General features: G+C 38.0%; 1 protein-coding gene across 1 annotated transcript in view; it reads left to right on the forward strand.

Annotated features, from left to right (window-relative positions):
* arrdc1b (arrestin domain containing 1b) overlaps positions 1-21,076 on the forward strand; it is a 70,409-nt gene continuing 49,333 nt past the window's right edge. Inside the window, exon 1 of the mRNA XM_036587595.1 lies at positions 1-168. Coding sequence (XP_036443488.1) covers positions 51-168 — 118 coding nt within the window. The 5' untranslated portion in view covers positions 1-50. The remainder of the gene's footprint in view (positions 169-21,076) is intronic.

The following is a 21,076-nucleotide window of genomic DNA, read 5'->3' on the forward strand; positions in this document are numbered from 1 at the left end:
GCTGAGTGCTTGTGAGCGCAGCTCGCGCTACCGCTCCCGATCCCGGAGCGATGGGAAAACTGCAGGAGTTCAGCATCGCCTTCACCAACAACAAAGTGGTGTACAGCCCCGGAGAGTCCATCTCAGGAAGCGTGAGAGTGACCACCGCGAGCGCGCTACAGTTCAAGGGTGAGACACGAGCGGCACGCGCCGAACAGCTGGAGCTTCACTCTCTAATAACGCGCGAGGCTGAGGTTGGCTTCTCTGCCGAATTTCCCCGTTCCACCTTAAATGGTGCAGGCGCCAGAATGTAACTGCTGCACCATTTAAGGTAGAACGGAGAAATTCGAACAAGACGCCAAGTTAAGCCTCGTTAATAACGCTTATCCGAGCTGTGTGTGTGTGTGTGTGTGTGTGTGTGTGTGTGTGTGTGTGTGTGTGTGTGTCTGGTCCCTTCCCTCATCCGTTGTATCATTACTGCGAGTGAAAATGCTGAGGTAGTGAAGTAGTGTGAGCGGTTGTGCTGCCCCGTTCATTTATGTACTGTAGATCTCTACCATGACAGACACACTCAGCTCTGAGGGACAATGGACAGTGTATTGAAGACTGTACTACAGCTGGACCCTGTCAGTCGTTTTGGTGCATGTTAAAGCCCTCCACCCCATTCTGTGCGTTTACTGTCACGCCTTCTACTTGGTTTCACATGATTCTGATGCACTGATGCATAAAAACATGTCGGGACGTTTCAACAGGTGGGGCATCTGGAACTGGCACTCTGTTGGGGGGTTGCTGTGGTGTTTTTTTATCAGCTGGTTTGCATAAACTCTCTCAAAAGCGTGGCTCCATGAAGCAGGTCCGAATGACAAATTGGTTTTGTATCAAAATCGCGATTTGAAAAAATTCAAGAGCTGCACTTTTATTCATATGCCTACATTACAAACTGCCTTCCTGTGTAGTTGGACCAATCAGAAGCCATGTGCTTTGACATCACAAGTAAAACTAATCCTTGAGTGTTCAAGTCAAAAGCCAGAAAAAGTGGATATGCTAGTTAGGGCTAAATGATTATTTACATTCTACACTGTTATTGCCTTAACAGCTGTTAAGTAGGAAAATATTAGCCTAATAACATAAAGCTTGTGAACCCGCAGTCTGACACACTACATTCGGTATTCAGGCCGAAAACCCGGAAAAATGGATGTGCTGGGCTTTGTAAGGCACAAAAAAGCCTGGAGTTTAATAGCAATTTAATATTGCTCAGACAAATCACAATTTCAAAAAAACAAACACAAAAAGTTTTGTTTTTTTTCTAACTTTGATTTTTCTACGTCGTCTGAGCACAGCAGCTGCCCTTCACACTGTGCGAGAGTTTCTTGACGAATGGACCAGTAGAAATGGTCCAAATTGACTTGAAATGAAACCTCTTTACATTAACTTGCCTTATCAGTCAGGAATATTCATGCTTTTTCCTTCAAAGTAACTGTTTTTGAGATATAACCCTTGTTTTTTAGTACATACTGCACTGCACTCATTTCAGTTAAACAGGACTATTAATGCTCTGTTCGTAATGAAACGATGTAATTTATCACAATGCAATGAATATTGTCATATTGTCCACCCCTACAAGCTGCAAAGAAAAAAGTTTGGATTTTTTTTTTTTTACTTTAAAAAGTTTCTTCAGACCATTGAACATGCTGAAAATAAACCCTGTTTGGCACTTCTCTTTTAAAGAGTGGACACCCAGATGAGAGGGGCTGAAACAGCTATCTCAACCTAACACGTTTCACTAAGCAGACAATGAGATAAGGAAGAAGAGATGTTTTTTTTAAACAGTGACAGTATTTTACCCGAGTTATTCAGCCCTGATGTTGATCTTCTTTGCCAAAAAATGCTTCTATTATGATAGAAAATAAGCACAATGTAAACCGCAGTCACAATATTGGTCAGAAAAATCACAATTAGACATTTTCCCTAAATTGTTCTGTCCAAGGCATGAAGTAGTTAATCCTTCTAATTACACTTTCTGTCTAAATATGCTGAATTGAATTTTGTGCAGAAAAATATGGTATATTGTCTGAAATTGCCCATGTAGTGCCATCATTCACAAGTAACAAGTAAAAAAACCAAAGCAAAAAACAACCTACTAGACGATATGGCAAAAACATAACATTGCGATATTTCTCATGACACACGGTATGATCAGAATACTTTTTTCACGGTACATTTTTCTGAGGTTTGATATGTTGGAACTGACAAAAAAGTGCCACATTTTAAAAATATCACCAAAAAACTATGAGGGCAATAAGTTTTATTTAACATTCATTTCACATACTGCACTGCACTAAATGCAACTAACAGAACTAATTATGCTCTCTTTGTAATGAAACATGCAGTTTTGTCAGTGTTCTTTAAGACGATTTCCACAAGATGCTCTGAAAAGTGTGGTGTAATTTATCACAATAACAATAAATATCACCATACTCTGTGTCTGTACAGACTACAGAGAACAAAATGAGAATACAGTCTTCAAAATAAAGGTTCTAAATGGTTCTTGACTTGGTTATATGGCTCTATAGGAAAAAAAAATAGTTGGTATAGAACCTTTACATTATTTGGTGGTTCTTTTACCTTTTACCTCTAAACCATTGGACCTGTTGAAAGCGAGTCTTCAAAGAACCCCTTTTCGGCACTTCTTTTTTAAAGAGAGTACACCTGGATGTGAGGGCTGAAACAGGCTATCTCAACCTAACACATTTCACCGAGCAGACACTGAGATAAGGAAGTAGGTTAGCAAAGGTAGTGGAGCCTTTCAGGCCACAGAGAATGCATTGTGTTGTGTCTAAATGGACCAAATTACATGAGAAGTTTAGAGAAAGCGGGAAGTCACAGTGTAGGCTATTGATCCAGGTGAACTAGAGAATGGATCCAAATAAAACTACCTGAGTGCTCTCATACATGTGTGCAACTCATTGGGTATAATCTGATTATTTTTATGGTGTATGTAATGCATAAATGCACACCTTATCTACCGCACCCCTTTGCCCCAGATGATAGCTTTGTGAATCATCTTGCCTGTGAAATGGTACCACCCTGAGATCATTCAGGCATGTTTCTTCCCTCTTTTGTTGTTCCTGTCCGCTGGGGGAGAGTTCAGCTTGTGTTTAGAGGAGACATTATGTTGTCATATCTCAATACGTTTCGTTTTTCATTTCATTTTTACCCACTGGACCAATGGAAATGATCTAAAATTACTCTGAATAAATGCTTATTATGTTAAAGGTCCCAGATTTGTAAATTTATATGAATTTACACACATACACACACACACACACACACACACACACATATATATATATGTATATATATATATATATGTGTATATATTGCTGCTGTCGGAACAAATCCTCTCCATTTTTCAGTTTTGGTATAATTTGAAATTGCCTGTTGCCCTTTACATTGTCTGTAAATATCATGAATGGACCAAAAGAAACAGCCTAGAATGACTTGGAAATAAAGTCTTGTTCCACTGGCTTTAAAAGTAAAGTATGTTTTTTCCTTCCCCTGTTAAGTTACCATTTTGGAGATAGGTTTTGTTCCGACAGTAGCAATATATATGTGTGTGTGTGTGTGTATGGGTTTGGTGTCATATATTAGCATTACTACAGTTTCAAAATGTTCACTCCCCAGTCCATATATGAAAAAAATTAGCTGTAAAAATTTTTTCAAAATGTGAATTTATCAATTTTGTGACATCACCAAAACCAGTACATTTACATATATCTGCCTTTTCAATCTACAGCAGTTTAGCCTGACCATTCACATTGAAGTAATAAATAGTATTTCAGCCCGACTGCTTTTTGAATATTGCACAATTAGGGCTGGGCGATAAAACAATAACGATAATTATCACGATATATAACTTTTCCTCGATAGAGCGATAAGACAGGTTCGATAAATGTTCGATATAATACACCATTCTCACACTTCCACGTTCAGCGAAAGCCTTGGTGGCGTTTTCCACTGCAAGGAAAGCGACACTACTCTGCTGTCACCAGGAGAGGGCGCACTTCCGAATTTTTTGACTTGATTAGAGAGGGAGGGGGCCACGAGTAAAAAAAAGGGTCGCCAAATATACTTTAGCAATGGCTGAAACGCGGAGTTATACAGTCCCTGTTTGAGTGGAGCGACCGGCGATCTGTTCTCCTGTGACCAAGTGTGAGTGACGAGGTCAGTGGCGTAACTGTACTGTCCTACAGCGAACTCACCTCTTTCCGTGCCTCCTAACAACTTTAGCGGTGTTAAATCACGTCTACAGCGCCGTGTTACAGCGCCAAACCGTCATATTTTAGTATTGGTGCATTCTCGAGCAACGAGAGTGAAAGAAAGAAGTGGGTTCATGTTTGAAAGTAAACTGAGGAAGCTGTGTGGCATTGGAGAGCGGGAGAGCGCTATCTTTCCGGGCTAGCTGTTTTTAGCTGCTGGCTAACTTGAAGCAGCGCTCCGGCACAACACAGTGAATTGATGATACGGTAGATCAAACAAGACACAAAATCACCGCTTTCAGTTTAAACATGCCTAAAAGGAGGACTCTGTGATTGGTGTGAGAGATTCACACTGCAGATAATGCTTTTACACAGCGAACGTCAGATATACTGCGGTTCACCCCTTAAACTACTACGATAGTATAGAGAAACCCAGTCGTCGCTAGCTGGTGTCTGAATACTGTGATCTGCTCTGACATGGATGTGGTAGGAGTGACAGCAGTGACCTCCCGAACCGAGTTGACGTCGTTGAGAAACTAAAGAGTTTAGCACTGTTGTTGGCCACTTGTTTAGCATTTGTAACGGGGTAGCCGAGCGCTAAAAATAATCTGTTTTCTTTCTTAAATCATGACTATTACAAAAATTGCAGCTGTGCTTTTCCAGCTGATAAAAACAGCTCAGAAACTTTCTCCCACTCTTCCATGACAGATTAGTGAAATATTCCACTGTTTGCAGAGTGTTTGTCATGATCGGACCATAAGTGATAGTTTAAAACCACAATTAACCACCCAGGAGCAAAATCAGCCTTCAAACGTGAAAGAAATCATGATTTGACATTTATCGCGATATGTATCGATATCGAACGATATGAATTTTGTTTATCATGATAACGTTTTTGGCCATATCGCCCAGCTCTATGCACAATACTGGGCAGCCAATCAGAACAGAGCTTATTTACGTATCAATCTTAAATGTACAGTAACAAAAACAGTTTAATCCTAACGAATAAAGAGAGGTAAGAAAACTGTCATGTGAAACTGATCATTTGGTACACAACCCCCCCCAGATATCATAAGTTGACCCCAGGTGAAAAATAAAATGTAAGAAAACTGTAAGATATTGGCCCTTTAACTTACAGTAAGTCAGGAATATTTCTCCACTCTCCCATGACTTTACCGTTTCAGAGATATGAAGATTTGGTAAGACAGCGATGATACGTAAATGACATTCCAGTGGAGAACCTTCTGTAAAACCAGCAGCAGTTTCAAACATGGGCCCTGAGATTAAATCTGGCGCTTGAGATTAACTCTAACCTTTGGCGTGTTGTGGCGCATTAGAGGTGGCTATGTGGCTGATGATGTCACCCTTTAAAGGGAGTGCCAGCAGCATGCGACTGTTGTGGTTATTCTTTTTCCTGCAGCCCTTCTGCCCATCCGTGTGCAGTTTCGCTGGTGCACAGATTGACTTTCAGCCCTTCTCACCTTCACGACTCCCAACACGTCTCTCTAATATGACTGTCATTGCCTCAGGCAGACGCTGTACATCAACAAGTCAACACAGAGACCTGAACTGAATTACCTGCTCTGTATTCACTCTGCACTGCCTTCATTAATAAGCACAAACCCTCATGACACTTATTCTCTAACCTTTGTCTGGGATGGGCAATGACAGTACGTTATCGTTATAGTGATAAAGTACGTCACGGTGCGCTTTTCCGAGGGCATCATTTGTACTTTCAGAACACAGAGCAGCTACTAGGGATGCTAATGGGAACTGTGGGCCGATGATGATATCTGATACCTTTCATGTACATGGCTGCCAATGCAGATGCATAAACGTTAATAAAAGGTGGAGACTAGATCTTCCTGGATCAGCATTACAAACAAATCTAACATTTATTTATGTAGAGTTACAAATGCAGTAAAATGAAGAAAATAGAGACATTTTAGTGCGGTAATCCTGCATCACCTAAACATTTGAGAAGTTATCAAATATTTGGTTTTAAAGGGCCCGTATCCTAGATTTTTCCCTTGAGGTCCACTTATAACATCTGTGTTGTCATAATTAATTTAACATGAACATTTTTCAACTTCTATCTATGATTTAGCATTAAACAGGCTGAATTACTCCTTACAACTTACGGGTGGAGCTAAACTGCTGTAGGCTGAATAGCTGAATGTATGTAAATGAGTTGGTTCTTATGACATCACAGAAACAATGACTTCAAAACAGGTAGTTTTTGCAGCGTGTTTTTTTTATGTACAGACTGGGTAGTGAATGGCACATTTTGAAACTTTGACATATTATTCCAAATAAACTCCTTTATTTAAAAAAAGAAAGAGAAATTTAGTTTTCCATGATATATATTTGATATATCGGCCAAATCTGAACATCTGTCTGATACGATATATATATTTTTAAGCAATTATCTTCCAATACCGATATGATTGATGCATTTCTGATGACTATGATATCATTAAAAAAGTTGTGGAGTTTGTAAACACCAACTACCAGTGTATCTGCATAACCTGCATAGTAACAGCTGTTAGCCCACTATGCTGTATTCTCGCAAACATTGAATAAAATAATTGTACCTGTAGTTTTTTTATAGCCTTTTTAAATGTAATATTAGTACTGGTGCGTTTGGTCCAATTCTACTCATTCGCAATCCTCAGACAAATAAAATATTGTGATACGTATTATGTACCATGAACAAAAGCATAGTGACGTTATATTTTGATCACCCACCCTTTACAACACCCTTTTTAACTGCGGCTAACAAACCCTGATGTGGTAGATTAGAGAGTGAAAGACAGCACCATGTTTCTTCTTCCAGACTTTCAAATCCAGTCTGTCACTCTCGTCCTCTCAGGATTAACTCCTCTCTGGGACATGCAAAAGACGCAGAACTGAATTTCTTCCAAAAAGAAAAGCTGATCTGCAATCCAACGTGATGTTGCCCCTCCCGAGAGCCGTGTGTCCTCTCATCTGCTAGATGTTATTTCAGCTAAATGGTTTCTTCAGCCCACCAGGGAGGCTTCTTAAAAATGCGACAATGGCAATGCGCCCTGGAATAGCAAGCGTCTCATTTTTCCCTCTCAGATCCCCATCAGTGTGTGTGTGGTAAATGATTAGTAGGCATTTTTTTCTTCTTTGTCGCCTAAAGGCAGGCCTGCTCTGACTGTCTCACACCCTGCACTGCCGCACAGTCAGAAAGAGAAAGAGAAAACAGGAAGTGAAAAATTACTGTCCTCTCCTGTTGTCTCGTCTACATTATTAACACTTTGTTCATGGAGTAGCGTAACTCTAACTTGTCATCTATAATCTTGATAGTAAAGGTTCCTGTATGCTTCCTGGCTTGAATGTAGTTCTTGGAAAACCTATATTTAATATTTTTCATTTTGAGATTGATCGTTATGAGTAAGATCATTATAAGGTTATTTAATGTATTTCTAGACATTTTTACTAGTTTCAAGTATTTTTTTACTAAATTGTCTAATTTAATTGAAAGATTAGCAAACGTATCTGCAAATAGACAAGCACATTTATCTGCAAATAGAATAAGATAGTTTCTTTATATAAAATTACCTAATATTCTTCATTTTTCATGTGCTCCACTTATAACATCTGTGTGTCTTAATGTACCAAAAATGGTAATAATTAATTTTTTCCTTTAACTGGGCCCAGATATGGCATTTTAAAGGTGTTGTATCCTATATTTTTATTATTGTTTCCTAAGGTCCAGGATGTGTGGTTTGTGTGTTTGGTTATTCATGAATTCATTTTTACATGACTGTTTTAAACGTCTCTTTATTCCTTAGAATTAAGCAGGCAGTTTTGGTTACTGTGCCTTTACGACTGCTAAAAGATAAATGAGCTCTATTCTGATTGGTTGTCCTCTGATGCGCCTCATTGAAAAAGCACTCAGAGCTGAAACACTCCTTATAACTTCAATATGAATGAGTGGAGCTAAACTGCTGTAGGCTGAATTGTGAATGTATGTAAATGAGTTGGTTCTCGTGACATGACAGAAACAGTCAATTCAAAACAGGCTGCTTTTGCAGCGTAATTTCCGCATATACTGGGTGGTGAATGGTATGTTTTGAAACTTTAACATTGTTAACATACTACTTCAAATTCCTTTATTTAAAACAAAGTGAGGGTAATTTGGTTTTCCATGAGATATACCTTTAAAAACAAGTAGAAATATCTAGAGTAATCTCATAATATTATTACAATAATATTATTACAACAGTCTCAAAATGAGAAATATTACATATATATTGACTAGATTTAAGATGATTTCATTTACAAACATTTGCGGCGTTTATTAAAAAATCAATTCACTGATTCTTTTGGGAAAGGAAGAAGTTTTTTTCTATGGGGTCACCTCATATAACCCTTTTGGCACCTTTATTTTTTAAGACAGTAACTCCTTCCTATATTATACAGCCAAATGAATATTGCCCTGAAGAAACATTCATGTCCAAAATCAAGACAAGACCTCAAATTGCCTTTATAAGTACATTCAGCACTTCTCTTTTACTCACCCTAACTTTAACTTTCACCCTAACTTTGCAACAGCTGTTCAGACTGTGGTGGAGAGGAAGGGTTTTTATTGTGCTTAGTCTGTCAAACATTTTCACTTACTATGCTTTGCTCCACTGAGCAGGACTCATTTTTTATGTTGTCAGTGTCGGCATTTGATCACGCTTTAACTGTCTTACTCCTCTTCTGTAGTCAGCATACTTTATCCCATAGAGACAAGGGCAGTCGTTGTTTTTCAGCTTATTATATTTTAGCATAGGTCTGTGCTTTTACACTAAACTACGGGTCTGACAATAGCAAAGGCTCTCAGTCCTAAGTAGTTTTAATTTCACTTGGCATGCAAAGACACTTCTGGGCCTGAGGGAATTTCACAGTGGATGTGGTTAGAGTTAAATCTGGTTCAAACCACAAACAAATCCATGAATACTAACAGGACACTGTGAAAATCTTACTCTCTCTTTGGCTGTGATCACTTATATTTGTCCCTCAAATACTCTCCACTAAGTAGCGGCACAGTTAGCTTGGGTTTTGAGTGGCAAGATTGTGAGTGTGTTAGTTACTTTCACTGGTTTTAATAATTGTGATTGGAAATAAATGCTTAAGTGACCCTGGAAGGTAGAGTATATTCTATTTTATTGCCACAGAGTATCAATAGGTAGAGCTGGTCACAGCTGAAATCACAGCTGAAATGACCTCTTAAAGGGGCCTAAATCTAAATCTAGTGAGTCTTATGTTATTTGTCACATTATGCCATGTTCTATAGTGCAGCATTGTATCGCTGAGCCTCATTGTCTTGATAGAATTCAAAATTTTATATTGTTTCTTGTTTTCATTCATCAATGTTCTCTCACTACAATACCCAGAATGCATTACACAAATACTTAGTACAACAGAGAACCCCCGTGGTGTCATCCAGTCTGACTAAAGGCTAATAAATACAACCCAGATAGCCTTAATGTAACTCAAACACTGAACAAAATTTTGAAGAAAAGAATGATTCTGTCTTTATTCAGCACAAAATCCGTGCCGACTGAGAGTTTTACCCTCAGAGAAAAGAAGCCAAACTGAAGGTATGCATGTAGCCATGTTGTTATCTTGCTAACTTTAACTTCTAGTTTATTGTCCTCCTTATCTGACAAGTCATTTTTATCATTTTTAAGAAATCCATTCTCTCGGTCATAACGTAGTTTTAAAAACAGTTACTATAGTTATATGGCTGCAACCTTCTGCAGTTACCAGATAGAAAAAACATTCAAACAGCTTGCCCCCCAAAAATCCACCCCTAAGTAGTTACAGTTTTTCACGTTCCTCCCACCTTCAAGACGCATCATCAGAAGGGTGTTTTCCTGGAAACACTTTAACTGGAAAATCTTACTCTTGAATTTACTGCAGCACTGCTGTAGAATGTGAGTAGGCCTGTTTCCAACTGATGCAGTGATGCTCTATTTTTTATTTTTTCCAGAATGTCTCTTTAAGAAGGTTTATTGATCTCCTGTCTCTTTTGTTGAAAGTATGTCAGGATGTCTTTCTCTGTATGCACGCGTGTTCCTTCAGCATCTGATCCTGGCCGTATATGGTGACACTCCTTTGTTGAAAGAAGCTCCTGTGTTTACAGGACATTGGACATGCACTGTATAGAATTACCAACCGAGTAACCCAGGTCAGTGTGTAGAGTGAAATGAAGGCAGGTGGACACCCAGTCAGACGTCCGTGGTGTGGTCAGGCTTTTGAGCTCAGCCGTGGCGACCTTAGAGAAACAGTATGTTTTTGCATTATAGATGAGGAAGTACCTTTGTTTTTTAACTCAGTTGAAAAGTGCAGTTCCCACAGTTGGCCTATCGATGCCCTGCCCACAAGTGCATTCTTTCATAGTAACTGTGCCAAGATTTACAGAACACTGGCAAACAATACATCCAACATAATGAGAAATCATAGCACATTTTGTTTAGATTTGCTACATAAAGTCGTGGTTTCAGTTTAAAATGCTTCTCTACTGAGCTGGACTAGTTGTTATAGATTATCGAATCAAGGCAGATTTGAAACAACAAATGTGCCATAATGCTAATTATCAATGTGAGACTCAAGGCACCTCACGATTTGATTAATGATTTAGTGTGCTAGGGTATGATTATAAAACATCCCTCCATTTTTGATTTCTATAATATACATTATGATTTGTAATAATTTTAACATGGTTTCACTGTACTTTTTGAAAATTGACATTGTATATGTGTGCATTTGAGGCTGTTTCTTCTCCTTACATATTTAAAAATGACTTGCATGATAGTAGCACCAGCTGGAGAGACTTTAGACTACCACATGTGCTTATGTAAATGAAAGCTACATCCAGCGTGCTTTACATATATATAAAAACGTGCCATTTTCTGTTGTTATAGCAGAGTTGCTCTGAAATTCAGCTTATGTTTATTATGGTTTTGGGACTTTTAGTTCATATACTTAAAATTTGTGAGCTGTTGGTGACTGCAAACAATAACGCATTACTGAGATCCTGCATTTCTTTCCCCTCCTTCCAGCTGGACTGTTCCAAATTATCGCACCTTGTAAAGTCTCTGGCTGTGTGTGAGTTTATTTTACAGTAAGGGAAAAAGCAGAGCCCATATAAAAATGGGGATTGTTGAATATCTAAGCATCAAAGCTTGTGATTAAGCTCCTGTGTAATACCCAAGGGCTTGTTGTCTGTCATCTCCATAGTGGAGCCCCTCTATTCATTAGCCTCTAGGCCAGGCAGATTGATCCTGTAAGGCAACACCGCTCTTACTGTAGCCAGACACGTCCTTCAGCCCTGCACTGACTCTGTGTGTGGCTCTGGGAATCAGCTTTTTTCCTGCCTCTCTTTCTAACGAGTATTTCTACTATACACTTGAATAGATGAATAAGAGGCAAAGGTGTTTTTTTTTAATTATCAAATATATTTACTGATCTTGATTATTGAATGGGAGCAAACATATACAAATAGTTCAATTTTGCAGTAGTTTATCAGACTGTGTCCAGCTTAAACAGAGAAAGCAATACATAAAATACTGTGCACACCTTTTATGCATCTGAGAAAATGATCTTTAAAGCTGATTATCTTGGCATTAAGTGTTTTTTTTTTTGTTCAGAAACACAAACAGAGTACATACAAATAAACAAAATATTGTGATTTTATGTGTATGAATGTGCTACCTCAGTCTGTGTGCTAGCTTAATTATGTGTGGCTTAATTTTTGTGTGTGTGCGCTAGCTTAATCAAAGCCCCCTCCTAAACTCTAGCTGTAAGCAGAGAAAGCCCACTATTTACAGTTAGTGTCCAATACCTAGTTTGTCTAATCAATCCTTCATTAAATTTAATCAGGTGTGCTGCTGAAGGAGTTGAACAAATCCATGCACAGTGTTCTTTTAACCAAGATATTAAGAATATTTTTTTAAAAGCAACAAAAAAGTCTTAAGTTTTACTTTATTTGTGTTTATTTGTATCTATTCTAATGTTATACAGTGTTCTTACCCAGGCTAAACACACTTACTGCCAAAATGACTAGTTTTAAACAGTTTTCATGGCTGAGACTTTTGCACAATTATGGATATTTAGTCTCTAAATCTTCTCTCGTCCGTGTACCACCACCTGATATGTTATAATAGTTCGTGACGGTCAGCTACATGTTATTGCTGTTGGAAACAAAATCTTCTATTTCCAAAAAAGTAACTTTCAAAAAACACTGTTAACTTTCAATGTAAGTTAATGTAAATGCATTTAGTCTAAGCCTTTTCAGAACACAAGATCTATTTGTCATGAAATTTTGGCACAAAATAAATGGCAGCCTGGTATTTTAAGACAAAGTGAAAGGTTTTGTTCCAACAGCGTTGATATCTACATTGCAGTCAGTGACAACGGTATGATATCAGGGCTCATAGACATACCTGAACAAACAAACAGCATGTTTTACATCCTATTGTATAACATTACACTATAAGCGTATTTCAAAAATAAGTATTTAAAAAGCTAAAAATGAGAAGGTATACAAATGCATGCTCTCTCATTGGCTGAGCAAGTTTCTGGACAACTTTCTGGTGGGCCAAATTGGTCAGCCCTGCTGTAGACAGGAGTATTGAGGAGCACCAAAGCAAACAGACCATATGCTGTTTATTTATTTAGATGTTTTAACACTCTTTTAAACAGTCTGTATATTTGAATAGGAAAATAAACACCCATCCCAAATACATCTTGCTACTATTTTCCTTTTGGGCTTTGCTGCATTTGAGTTTAGTATTGACTGTTCAATAATTGAATCAGAAATGTTTTAATAGAGCATCACTGAAAATAAAACCAGTCGCTTTCAGGTTGTTATACCAATGTATTCACATTTGCAGATTCCCCGTGGGAGCAGTAAGTGCTTACCTCTACCATGTAACCATGCAAATGCCTGTCTGGCTTGTGTGCTGTCCTCCCTCTCAGTGAGAGAGTGACCAGGTGTAGGAGCCTTCATAATGGACAGCAAATCGCACAGCTGAGATCTGAACCTGAATCTGCAGGGCAGGGGTCACTAATCTAATCCAGAAAGGGCCGCACAGCTGCTAGTTCTCATTCCAATCGAGCAGAATCACACCTGATTCCACTTGTTTAATCAGTAGTTTTCAGTCTTCAGACAGTTGATTAGTTCTATGAGGTGTGCTCCTGCTTGGTTGGAACGAGTGGCCCTTTGAGGTTGAGATTTGTGACCCCTGCTGTAGGGCGCCCCTCTGCTCTGTCGAGCAATAAGAAGTGCTTCTGTAAGGGCACCCTCCGGGGTGTTCTCTCTCTCTCTCAAGAATTATTTTAGTACAAGTCTGAAACCAGTGCTGAAACCAGATTACCCTGCAGCAAGATCTGGAGTGCTGTCTAATTAAGTATGCTCGCGATGTAACATTAGCACAGAGCTTCTTTTTCTGTATAATGGCTTAAAGCTCAGCAGTCATATAGCTCTCACTCATTGTTTAAATAATCCTGTGAAAAGATAATTCCCTAAGGCTGTATACAAGGTATCTTAGGAAAAATGGTTCTGTATAGTATCAAAAAAGGTTCTTTGACTTATTAAAGGGCCTTATCTAAGACACCATTGATTATATTTGGAAGTCATTGATTTAATCTATGTATTATTTTGATGAATAACTGAGTAGTCAGATGTTTTAAAAATGAACAGTAACAGACGCGACTGCAGCTATTGAAAATTTTCATTTTCGAATGTTCTGTCGAATATTTGAATACTTTAAGAATAATGACAGCTCCAGACATGTGTTTCACTTTTATAAGTAAATGAAAAGTGACTTTTTAAACATATCATTATTTATTGTTAATATGACTGTTATTATTTTCATTTATGTATTTGCTTATTCATGAAACTTAAAATGCTAGAAGGTAATGGAAAACATCACTTATAAACAAATATTGTCATAAGAAGTGGCTTAAAGTGCTGTTCTGGGGTATCCTGCCCAATCTGGCAACCTGGCCCAGATTGCTGAGATTGTTTAATGTGCAGAGGAAGATTTTTTGGCTCTTTTTTTTTCTTTTGGTCAGCGCTTTTTTAATGATGCATGTAAGGGCTTTGTCTACTCTTACTGGTTGTTAAAATAATCCTGTGAAAATCTAATTCCCTAGGGCCGTATACAAGGTATCTTAGGAAAAATGGTTCTGTATAGTTTCAAAAATGTTTCTTTCCATGTAAGGGCTTTATCTAAGGCAGATTGCTGAGACTGTTTAAACATGCAGAGGAAACAGCGTCTTTTTAACCACATTGTACTAAAAGACTGAACACAGCCTTTTGGTCAGCTCTTGTCAGCGAGTGACGGGGTGACCATGTTTTACACATTATACATGACCATTACATTCTATATGAGCCACTCAAAAACCAAGTTATACCCAAACACATGCAAAACTCAGCTGATTTAGTGTTCCTCCAGGCCCAGTCTGAGTATGTTTCCTTATGCTCCAGACAGACAGCTCGCTGTAGTTTATTCTCGGAAATAAATGCAGTGGAGAGCATGTTAGCTGGTAATTCAGAGCTGCAGGAAAGACATTTGAACTGCACTGGGTGATTAAAACCGACATTATCGCCTCAAATTAGAGCTCTAATACAGCCAGACTCTGAATACGGCTGAGACATCACTGCTGCTGTGAAAGGCTATCCATACATCACTGTGTTTGCATGACATGTAGGTGGATTATCTTGCTCTCTTTAGATGTGATGCTAGTGCTCTACTGGTGTCTCGCTAGCATTTGCCTTCATAAACAAAACTTTTTTTCCTGTCAAACTGATAAAAACCGATGCATAGAAGCATGTGCTTACACAAAATCAGGTAAAAGTTCTAGTTGATCGAATGGCTTTTCCGTTTTAATTATCTGATCAAATTTCATCAAATATTCATTTCAGCCCTAATTAAAAACCTGCATAACCTTTTAAAGATACTAAAATACTTAATGCTAAAGAAATAAATAGGGAAGACAAAACAGATCAAGGCACTGTGTTAAATGGAAAAGGTCATGATGACATATATTCAGCTTGTCAAGCTTATTCACATTAAATCCCTTCAATTCTCAGACTTATTACATCCTGAGTCTTATTATATAGTAATTATATGGAAATAACATTCTTATAACTTGTTCTTGAGTTATAAGAGTAAGGAAATGAAAGCCTGGACCCACCAGCAGGTCCTGGGCATTAAATGAGTTAATGCTTAAATTATTAAGTTATTTCCTAAATGTGAACACAAGACCAATTTGAAAAGCTCAGTCCACAGCTATAAAGTTTTATATCTGAATAAAGTCTGTTGTGTTTTGTGGCGTTTTGGAATGAATCATAGATGAGTGTCATGGTGAATACCAAGCCTCACTAGTCACAATAGCATACGTAATGTTTTAGGCTGAAGAGTCAAAGTGAAACATAGTTTTTGTGCGACTTGACGGTTTCCTAACCCTGATCTGTCTAGACACAGGCTGAATAATGTGAATTTTCACAAACCCCACACTAATTAGCGCACTCCTTTTTCCACTGTGGAAAGCGACACTATTAACACTTACATTACACACTGTGTAAATACATGCTGTACACTGGAGATCACATTCACACTGTAGATGTTAATAATTTAGCCTTAAACTGCTGTAGATTGAATAGGTGGACAAAGATAAATGTTTCGGTTTTGTCACATCCCAAAAGCGATGAATGCAAAACAGGCTGTTGATGTAGTTCAGTTTCCAGTATATGAACTGAAGAGTGTCGCAGTGTTTACATACTACCCCGATATTTCAATAAAACGAAGAAGTTTTCCATAATCTGGGCCCTTTGAGGCTTATAAACTGGGGAACTCAGTTTCACTTATTTGGGAGTCAGGCTCAGTACATTAGTTAAGCTGTTTTTTATTTAAGGATCGTTCGTTTAAGGATCTTTGTAGCCTTTGTTTGTGATTGTTGCAGCTGCAATGCTTAATTTTGCACCAGCTTTTCTCAGTTTTTGCCACAATATTTGGACTTTGTTAGATTTTTTGGGTTGCGAGGGGATGAGAGTTTACAATAAAACTGTAGATCTTGGTGATGCTTGCAAGCCTAATGTATTGCTTCAATTTTTTTGAATGTAGCCTTTTTTAAGTGTACCCCTGAGAAAAGAGAACATACAGACATACAGACACACTTTTAAAAATAATTAAAAACTGTTTGAAATGCGCAAAGAAAAGAGTTTGTAGTGTTTCATACTGAAATAATGTAATCAAACTACACACCATGTTTCTACGGTCAAATATTCAGGAAAAATGAGGAAGAAAAATGCATTCTTATTATTGTCAGAAACTTTCTGTACACCATTTTGCTAAAGGTGTGTGTATCATCACGTTTGACCTCTAATCCTGCCTTCACTGCCCTCTGCCTCCTGGCAGCCCTGTCCGTCTACCAGCTGCCCTCTGCAGGGGATTTCATCATAACTCCACAGGCCTGGGGAAATGCCCAGCCTCCTCCTGCGTGCTTTTCCTGCACTCACTCTCTCTTTGGCTTTCTTCTTTGTCTCTGCACTCCTCTCTGTCGCTGAATGAAAGTGGCTGTATCAGCTCTGTGGTGGTGCAGACTGAGGGGGTCTGTGGGTTAATGTGTAATACAATTCTGAAGCTCACTCTCTGAGTCAGTATGAGTAACAGCAGTACATTGAGACAGGACTGAGTAAAAGATTCGTCTCACGATCTTATCCTGCGGAACTTTTTGAAGACTGAGCAAAGATGGTCATAGCGAGTACCAACAGAGATTTGGCTAACGCAACAGTTTTAATGTGATAATTGCTGTAATATGCTGAATCTGGTTTCATGGGCAGCCAATAGGAGTGTAAAAGTGTTTGTGAAGATCCTGGAATGTAAGAATCAATTATAATTCATTAAAATCACATTCCATAAAGCGCAGCATGTCTGCAATGTTGCATATAAAATCTGTATTGCCAGTGTTTTGAGGAGAGGCACTAGTAGTGGATGATACACTGATTGAAATTCTTCCTAAGGAATTACCCACAAATAAGTGACATTCAAACAGTGCAAAACATGCTAACCTGAATGGCTGAGTCAAGGATCTTTGGGATCTCGATATATATATATATATATATATATATATACATACATATATATATATATATATGTAGACAGCGCCGTGGTCTCATGGCCTGGTGCTGCCAAGGTCAGAAATCCACAACTCAACAGCTGCCACTGATAGCTTGAATAACTGTAATATTTACTAAACTTCAGCAGAGTCTGACACTTGGCGATGTGATGAAGAGTGTTTGGGATGCACATATAAGACAAATAACTTGAGAAATTTAGATGTGAAACAACATTTAGCACAGTTTTTGCTGGACTCATAGAAGCTGCATCACAGATTTATCTATAAATTGTTCAGTTCATTCAGTAAACCTACCTTGTATCTACACTCTTTATCTATTTTATCACCTCCACTTACTGTGTAGGCACACTTTGTAGTTCTACAATTACAGACTGTAGTCCATCTGTTTCTCTGCATACTTTGTTAGGCCCCTTTTACCCTGTTCTTCAATTTTTAGGAACCCCACAGGACAGAGCAGGTACTATTTGGGTGGTGGACCATTCTCAGCACTGCAGTGACACTGATATGGTGGTGGTGTGTTAGTGTGTGTCCACTCGCTGTCCACTCTTAGACACACCTACCTTGTTGGTCCTCCTTGTACATAAAAAGATGAAACACATGCTCTACAATCCGTAACTGCAGAACTACAAATTGCACTTATATGGTAAGAGGTAAGTGTAGATACAAGGAGGAGTACTTAATGTATTTCCTGAAGTGGCATGTGAGATTTCATGGTGCAACGACTCATTTCTTGAAGATTTTCCTGAGTTGAATTATTATGAGGTCAGGGATTTACACCCTGAGTGGCGATTGTATGATGTTGTGTTTGTGTGAGTGCCTTGAGAGAGTGGGTGTTGAATGTTGGTGTTGCTAATGTGGATCATGTATAATTGATGATCGCACATAAAGGCCCTGTGTTGGATCTGTCAATGGTCAAATGAAAGCCTTTTGTGTTTTATTGCCCAGCTCTTTAATGTAAACTCCTAATTATTTACACAGTAGTGGCATAAATAATAATAATATGAAAACAATATGGCTTTTTTTGGATTATTACATTTAAAAGTACTCCAAGAATTTTATTTTGGCTAAAATATGAGCACATACTTTACATACCAAAATTGGGGCAGATGCCTTTTTACCATTTTATCTGCCAGTAAAGCCAGATTCAGCCTACTTCAGTTGTTGCCGTAGGCAATAATATATTTCTTTTAATCAGCCCAAACTCTGCACTAGTATTTTCTATCACTATAACAGTCTTCAATGCTTTTTCTTCACGTTTTTTGTTAATTTGAACTCTCAAGGTGAGAAATCTTGAAGATGGTGTGGTCGTCTTCATAATATCTTGCTGATTTAAGCTGAAGTTTAGACCCAGTGGTGCTATCGGGTCAAGGCTAGGGAGGAGGGGGGGAGGCTGGAATGTTTCACATTCCTCAGTTCACCACCCTCACTGTCGCCAGCAAACATTGGGACAGGAGAACGTGAATAATCACACGTTTATGTAAGCCTCATAAACTGAGCCTAACTGTTTATTACACAATCAGATCTGATTAGATATTCAGTTCAGGATGGGATGGTTGCTGGTTTTACTGATGTACCATAATGTATAATCACACTGTCTAAAATTGTCATAATTTCAATAACAGTGTACAATTATTGTCTTTTTAAAGAGCCAGTGGAAGTAAATACAGCCACATATCAGGCCAACATATTGTTACTACTGAAACAAAACCTTGTATGGTAACATTACTAGAGAAGGAAAAGTTATTCTTAACTTCAAATGTATCAGTGGATATAAGAAGTGGATATAAGAAGATTCTATACCAGGCAGTTTGAAATCATTGGTCTAATTAACGAGTAATGTTCACACAATGTAAAGGGAAGCTGCTGTGCTTAAATGATGCAGAAAAATAAAAATAAATGTTCTGGTTTTGATATGACAGCTATGATTTGTTTTCAAAGTTGTACACTGAACAGTAACCAATAGTGGTGCTCGTGATAGTTTCATATTTAATAACTGTGGTTGATATTTTGTTTGATTTATTTATTTGATGTTATAAAGAAATATTAGAGTTGAATGTAACCTTAGCAGTGTTGCACCTGTGATATAAAATGATTTCAGCTTTTTAACCCCTTGAACTCCCAGGCTTATTACATACTAATGCTTATTATTCAGGAACTACAGGGACCTCATTGCAAACTGGCTGACCTATTCTTATTTTATAGAAGTGTGTAGTAAAACTTTGGGACCACCAATGGACCTGGCCATTTAAGGGGTTAAACATTTCTGTACATTTTACACTATTGTGTAATATAGCATTATTTATGGTCAGTCATTATGATAGGGAATTTTATACTGTCCCATCCAAACTTTCAGTGGTCACTGGACTTGGCTATTTATGTACAATTCATTGAATTGTATTGATCTAGACAAACAGAAATGCAAAAACAGAGAAGAGAAACTGTGTGAGAAAGAGAGAGAGACTGGATTAGTTGTTACCTGGCAGTACGTTAAAGAGGCGGTTTCGTTGGAATGTGGTTGCCAGGCCACACAGTCATGGCCACAACAGATGTATAGGGTTTTTCCCAGCCTTGATAGCCTTTGTGTGCAGGTGCCCTCTCACACGTGCTCCTCCAGTTAGAACAAAGAGTCCATTGCCTTCACAAGCAGCTGAGACTGTAGAAGGTTGTAACCTTGAATGTTTCTGTGAAGTATTGATAATCAAGTGGGGGTGTTTGTTGCTGAAGTGGGGCCGGACTAATGACTAGAATGAGGATCATGATTACTTAGCTTAGTATTAAAATCACAATTATTTGTCACAATTATTTTGTTGCACTTTATGTTGAATCATCAGAAAATCATTTTCTTTATAAATTTCTTCAAACATGTAAATATTTACATCAAAAAAGGATTTTGGTCACATGAGAGTGCATCTTTTAAATGCTAAATCACAACAAAATTAGACTCAAAATAAAAATAAACATTCTGACACAGAAAAACGCAGCCACATAAAAAGGATTTATGCCTAGTATAAGTATTTAAATTTAAAAATTTACAAAACGCTACATAACGAATACCCATGTTTGGGTATTTATTATGTAGCCTCAGTGAAAGTTACTGTAAAAATTCCTGTAAATTTACAGTATCTATTTTACAGTAAAAGACTGCTTTGTTATTTTACAGGATCAAACTTAAAAGACTAGGCATTTAGAGTGATGCATTAGTTTACAGTAACATACTAGATAATGCAATTAACAGTAATTTGCTGGCAGAAGAGTAGAATACAGTAAAGTACTGTAAAACATTTACCATGAATATACAGTACTTTACTAGTAACTCTGCTGCCAGTAAATTATGATTCATTTATGGTACAGTGTAGAGCAGTGTAGAATAAGTGAAAGGCCATAAATACTGAGCTGTAAAGAGCAACATTTTGTACACATTTGCAATTAATATTAATAATAATTAATAATTAATAATATATTATGCTTTGAAACAACGAAAGTACATAACGTAGCGTGTTTTAATGTGAACAAGTTGCCAAAGGACAAGTTGTTAAGGACGTGATTGAGAAGGCACAGACAGCGCTGTGGTTACCAGGCTAACTTGGCTACCCTAACTGCTGTTAGCTAGTGTTAGCATTAGTTCATTGGCTCATCTGAAGAGGCAGCCTCTGTTATTCAGGCCTTATCTG

This window comes from Colossoma macropomum, unplaced genomic scaffold (assembly GCF_904425465.1).
Source record: "Colossoma macropomum unplaced genomic scaffold, Colossoma_macropomum, whole genome shotgun sequence".
NCBI classification, from domain to species: domain Eukaryota; kingdom Metazoa; phylum Chordata; class Actinopteri; order Characiformes; family Serrasalmidae; genus Colossoma; species Colossoma macropomum.